General features: G+C 58.6%; 1 protein-coding gene across 1 annotated transcript; it reads left to right on the top strand.

Moving 5' to 3' along the window:
- The first annotated feature begins 791 nt into the window (after positions 1-791).
- Positions 792-5,257, top strand: FOXI3 (forkhead box I3). Its single transcript, XM_040556584.1, has 2 exons — positions 792-1,609; positions 3,725-5,257. Exons 1-2 carry the CDS (start codon positions 901-903, stop codon positions 4,312-4,314), a joined length of 1,299 nt encoding a protein of 432 aa, XP_040412518.1. The 5' UTR covers positions 792-900; the 3' UTR covers positions 4,315-5,257.
- Positions 5,258-5,888: the final 631 nt, after the last annotated feature.

Here is a 5,888-nt window from a genome sequence, read left to right as displayed (position 1 = left end):
GAATAACAATCATATTTAAGACCCGGGGATTTACATCTCCAAAGGGACCGACAAAGACTCTGTAAATTCTCCTGCACCATCGGCCGTATTTTTCCGCCTCTCCGTGTGCTTCTGGTGTTTGTCCCGGACGAGAGGGGTTTTGCATCCCCGCAGGTTCCCCTGTAAACCCCGCGGTGCCGGACCCCGTGAATCCCGAGGGCTTCTCTCTTCAAAAGGACCCACTTTCCCTAAAATCCCCCCGCATGCAGAAGGCGAAAATCAACTTTTATTAGCCCTTTCCTCCCGCGGTACGAGGGATGGATGCTGTCTGTTTGTTTGTTTGCTTAATTTCGGGCAATTCCTTCTCCAAAGCTCATTAGGCGCGATCTCAGCGCCGGCTAAATTAGGATTTTAAGCGAATTTCACCCTTCCCACACCCGTCGGGGCACCCCCAGCGGTGCCGATCTCCCCCGAACCCCCCCCGTTTTGGGGCCGGAGGGACCGAGGACGATCGCAGCCGGGGGGTGCGGGGGCTCGGCGCGGAGACCCCGGGGAGGGGGCGGCGGGGCTGGGAGGGGAGGGATCCCTCCGGAGGCCAAACCCCGGAGCTCCCCCCACCCCTGCCGGCCTCCCAGCCCAGCCGGGTCCCTCCCCCATGGCCGCTTTTGGGGCCCGGCCTTGCCCCCCTCCGCCTCCGGAGCCGCGCTACTGGCTGCGCCCCGCGGCCGCGGGCGGGGAGGCCGGGCACACGGGCAGCGCCTATAAGGCAAGCCGCTCCGCAACCCCCCTTGGGATTTTTATTTTTATTTTTTAATTTTATTTCTTTTTTTTTTTTTTTTTTTTCTGTCGAGGGGGGTGGGTCTGGGCCAGAAGAAGGGGAGCCGGAGGGAAGCTCCGGCCGGCCCTGCATGGCCAGGGATTATGAGCGCCGGTGAGTTGCAGCAGGCGCAGCCCAGACCCTCGGCGCCGGCAGCCGCCCCGGTGCCCCCTCAGCCCCGCAGCGCTCAGGAAGCCCCCGAGATGGCGGTGTACTGCGGCGAGAACTTCAGCGTCTACCCCCAGCCCAGCCTCCACCCGCCCGGCGCCGCCGCCGCCGCCGCCGCCGCCGCGGCCGCCGCCGCCGCCGCAGCCGCCTCGTCGGGGCAGCGGGCGGGCGGCTACGGGCTGGGGGACTACGGGGCGCCCGCCAACGCCGGCTACCTGTGGGGCATGAACAGCCCCGCGCCCTACCTGCAGGGCCCGCCGGGCTCCGCAGCGGCAGCAGCAGCCGCCGCGGCCCCCTTCTTGCCGCCGGGCTCGTACGGCTGCTCGCGGGGCGGGCAGCTGGTGGGCTCCCCCCCGGCCCCCGGCTCGCCGTCGGCGGGCGGCGCGGAGCTGAGCTGGCTGAGCCTGGCCAGCCAGGAGGAGCTGCTGAAGCTGGTGCGGCCGCCGTATTCCTACTCGGCGCTCATCGCCATGGCCATCCAGAGCGCCCCCGAGAGGAAGCTCACCCTCAGCCACATCTACCAGTACGTGGCCGAGAACTTCCCCTTCTACAAGCGCAGCAAGGCGGGCTGGCAGAACAGCATCCGCCACAACCTCAGCCTCAACGACTGCTTCCGCAAGGTGCCCCGCGACGAGGACGACCCCGGTGAGGCCGGGCGCGGCGGTGGGGGGTGGGCGGCGGGAGCGGAGTCCCCCCTGGGGACGGCGGGGTGAGGGCACCGGGCAGAGCGGGCTCCCCGCGCTGGCTGCCCCGACAGCGGGCGGCGCTGCGAGGAGACCGGGCTCCCGTGTCCCCTCAGGGCTGCCTTGTCCCCTTCAGGGCTGCCTTGTCCCCTTCAGGGCTTTCTTGTCCCTCAGGGCTGACACTGACGGGACCAGTTTCGCATGCTCCCCTCAGGTTTCCCTTGTCCCCTCAAGTCCAGCACTGAGGAGACCAGGTTCCCTTGTCCCCTCACAGCCGGCACTGAGGAGACCAAGCTCTCTTGTCCCCTCAGAGCTCCCTTGTCCCCTAAGGACTCCCTTGTCCCCTCAGGGCTCGCATGTCCCCTCATGGTCGGTGCTGTAAGGAGACCAGGCTGCCTTGTCCCCTCAGGGCTCCCTTGTCTCCTCAAGCCCAGCACTGAGGAGACCAGGTTCCCTCGTTCCCTTGCAGCCAGCACTGTGAGGAGACCAGGCTCTCTTGTCCCCTCAGGGCTCCCTTGTCCCTTCAGGGCTGTCTTGTCCCCTCCGGACTCCCTTGTCCCCTCACGCCCAGCACTGAGGACACCACGCTCCCATGTCCCCTCGGGGCTCCCTTGTCCGCTCAAGCCCAGCACTGAGGAGACCAGGCTCTCATGTCACCTCACGGTCGGTGCTGTGAGGAGACCGGGCTCTTCCGACCCCATCAAACCCAGCACTGTGAGGAGACCAGGCTCCCGTGTCCCCTCAGGGCTCCTTTGTCCCCTCAAACCCAGCACTGTGAGGAGACCAGGCTCCCATGTCCCCTCAGGGCTCCTTTGTCCCCTCAAACCCAGCACTGTGAGGAGACCAGGCTTTCATGTCCCCTCAGGGCTCCTATGTCCCCTCAAGCCCAGCACTGAGGAGACCAGGCTCCCTAGTCCCCTCATGGTCAGTACTGTGAGGAGACCAGGCTCCCTTGTTCCCTTAGGGCTCCCTTGTCCCCTCAAGCCCAGCACTATGAGGAGACCAAACTCTTGTGTCCCCTCAGGGCTCCCTTGTCCCCTCAAGCCCTGCTCTGAGGAGACCAGGTTTCCCTGTACTCCTCCGAGCCAGCCCTGTGAGGAGACCGGGTGCCCTCATCCCCACCACTGTGAGGAGACCAGGTGTCCTCAGCCCCTCAAGCCTGGTCCATGAGGAGACCTCCCTCTGCCTTGTTCCCTTTAGAGGACATGGGGCTCCTTTCACCTTCCTCCCGCCTGCTGCTGGCCCCTCTGGAGGTGACGGCTGGCCCCAGCCCTCGGTCCCCCTGCCCGGGCAGGCCGGGTGGGCTGAGGCTGGGAGTGCCGGTTGTGCAAGGCACAGATCCTTCGGCCGTGATTCACGGCTCCCCTCCCTGCCCAGTGCTCGCCGGCCCGGCCCCGGGGTGCAGCCGGTGCCCAGGAGTGGGCGTAGTGCCGGGGTGCGCTGCCACGGTGATGGTGAAGCCAGGCAGAGAGGGGACATTTTGGGCTGGGGTCTCTGGGGGGACTCTGTGGGGTCGCTGCTTCCATCAGCCATGGGCAAGAAGCGTGTGGGGACAGCTAATGGCAACTCAAAGTCACAGGCGTAGGGCAGCTTTTCTGCAGCACCATGGCTCAGCGCTGCTGGCCTGCTGTCCCCTTGGTGTACCTGGGTGTGCAGGCCCGCATTCCACCAGCTCTTCTGAGAAGAGATGTGGCAGGGTCTCCGCTTTGTCAGCCATGGGGAGACGTGGGTGCCCCTGTTTGCTGTGAGACAGCTAGAGCCCTGCTTTGCGTTCCCTTCAGCCAGGTCTGAGGTTGAGATCCTCCAGGGAGGTTGAGGCATCTCAGTGGCGGGGAGGTTCTTCTCTGTGTGGCATTAAGGTTCTCGTGGACATTGGAAGGGGACATCGGAAGGTAATAATGTCTTGGGGCCAGGATTTGGATTCTGGTACTGGACAACAGGCAGAGGAGGAAAAGGGGTAGGAGAGGTGTGGGTGCTGTGCTGATGGGGCAAAGCACGAATATTGCTTATCTTTCAGCAGTAGGGCTCACTGTCACAGAGGTTGACTTTCTCTCTTGTTTCTCCTGTTTTCCACCAGGGAAAGGAAACTATTGGACCTTAGATCCCAACTGCGAGAAGATGTTTGACAACGGGAACTTCCGGCGCAAACGCAAGCGACGCTCTGAGGCCAACACCCCTGCGACCGCGTCTGCAGCCTCCTCTCTCGGGGGCCTGAAAACAGAGGAAGAACGACCCATTGCAGCTGGAGGCAAACCGTGTGGAACCAGCCCACCCCCAGAGCTGGACCCTTCGCCTTCTGCCAGAGACCATCCGAAAAGCTCCTCTCCCTCCGGTATCATTTCATCCACCCCCAGCTGCCTCAGCACCTTCTTCAGCGGCATGAGCTCCCTGAGCGGCGGAGGCAGCCGGCTGACGGGGGGGCTCAGCAGTGACCTGCATCACAGGAACTTCTCTGCTGGACAGCTGAGCAGTGGCACTTTCACCCCTTCCAGCAGCTCTTCTCAGGAGGTGCCTTCGCCGGAACAGCTGCAGCGAGTTGCAGGACCTTCCCCTGCCTACTACAGCTCCTTCCATCCCAGCAGCGGCAGCCAGGGAGCCCAGTACAACCACTACTACAACTTCACGGTTAACAGCCTCATCTACACCCGGGATGGAACAGAGGTGTAGGGCGCTGGGGCAGGCAGCCGGCGAGCGCTGCAAAGGGAATGGGAGATGCAGGCGTATTTGGCAGCACGGAGGACCGTATGCTTTTTGCAAACAGCATTTCAATGTGGACACTTCCCAGGAGTTCTTCCAGGAAGACAGATCTTCTCACCTTTTAAAACAAGAACGCCCCATGAACACCAGCAGAAGGCAGATGCAAAGTCTTTTTTCCATCCTGGAAAATGTTAGGTGCTTTAGATGGCTTGCCATCTAAGTTCTGCAGATGAAAGTGAACTGAATTCAGGTTTCCAGAAGTTGAAATAAGAAGCCGAAAAACTATAGCCATGAAACGATATCAGCAAGAACCAAGCAGACATCCAGTGAGTCTTAGAAGAGAACAGGAAAAAAAAATGAAGAGATTTCTTATGAAGTGCCTTGTACAATGTATTAAAAAATTCTTCTGCCAGCAGTTGCCTCTGTAAGCCCTTTCTCTCTGCCCTGCTCCTGCAATATGCAATGCACAGGAGGATACTTTGGGAAAACACCCACCCAAAACCTCCTCAAAAACCCTCAGAGGTTTGCTCTGGTCTTCCCGTGTATGGTGTATTGTACAGCTAGGGCCATGTTTTGTAAAACAATCTTTTTCCCCTGAGCTTAGTACCAAAGATAACTCTAGCCATGCAGCTTTAGCACGAGAATAAACACTGGGGTATTTTTATACATATTTGTATGTAATGTAACTCTTCTGTACATATGTTTCTATGTGGTTTTATATTTGTAAATTATGCTCTGGAGCTGTACTTATTTATAATGTTTTAAACTTTGTTAAAGTTTATTTTACTCCGTTTCCCATTCTTTTTTTTTTGGTTGTTTTATTTGTTTTGATTTTTTTTGTTGGTTTTGTTTGTTAGTGTATTAATGAAACTGTTCAGGCTGAACAGCTGTTGGGAATAAAACGTTAACGATTGTTAGATTTTTTGCCTGGTTGTTCCTCGGTACGTTTGAGGCATTCTGAAGCTCTGTGGGAGACAGGTTTTCCTTTCACGTGGTTTGGGATAAAAAGTGCAAAGATTTATGAACAATTTCATCTGTGCAGTAAGAAGGAAGCTGCCCTCGGCCTGAAGGAGATGCATATGAGCTGATTGGCGGCCCTTTGACGTCTCACTGTGCAGAGTGGGCACTCTGGGCTTTTTTTATGTGTTTATTTTTGCCGGTGATCTGAATTACAACTCTCTTTTTTTCGGCCTGGTTTGGTCAAAATAATAAAAGCTTGCAAAAGTAAAAGAAGGAAGGGCTGCTTCCAGCTTGGCGCTGGCTAGCAGGGGGTAGGTATGAAGCCTGAGCCTGACCGCGTTGGCTCCAGCAGTTTTAAAAATCCGTTTCTCAAGCAGGATTGCACCTGCCTAAAGGGAAGGGCTAGCTGAGAAGTCGGACGGGTCACCTAGCGGGCCAGGCCGAGCCGTCTGCTGTGAACAGCCACATCCTTCCTGATTCCTGCTGCTGGCAGGGGAGAATCCATCCCATAGCACCCTTTATGCTAAGCCATAAATTCCCAGTTCTTGCCGTTTGCATAAGCTGTGTTGTTGGGTTCTGTGTGC

Source organism: Cygnus olor, chromosome 4 (assembly GCF_009769625.2).
Source record: "Cygnus olor isolate bCygOlo1 chromosome 4, bCygOlo1.pri.v2, whole genome shotgun sequence".
In the NCBI taxonomy this organism is placed as follows: Eukaryota; Metazoa; Chordata; class Aves; order Anseriformes; family Anatidae; genus Cygnus; species Cygnus olor.
Note: the sequence above shows the minus strand (reverse complement) of the source record. Positions and strands in the feature narration are given on the sequence as shown.

What these genes read in the sequence shown, in the direction of transcription:
- FOXI3 (XM_040556584.1), top strand. Translation starts at nt 901, where the DNA reads ATGAGCGCCGGTGAGTTGCAGCAGGCGCAGCCCAGACCCTCGGCGCCG. An exon ending in CCGCGACGAGGACGACCCCG is followed by an intron (nt 1,610 to 3,724) that starts GTGAGGCCGGGC and finishes GTTTTCCACCAG; the next exon opens with GGAAAGGAAACTATTGGACC.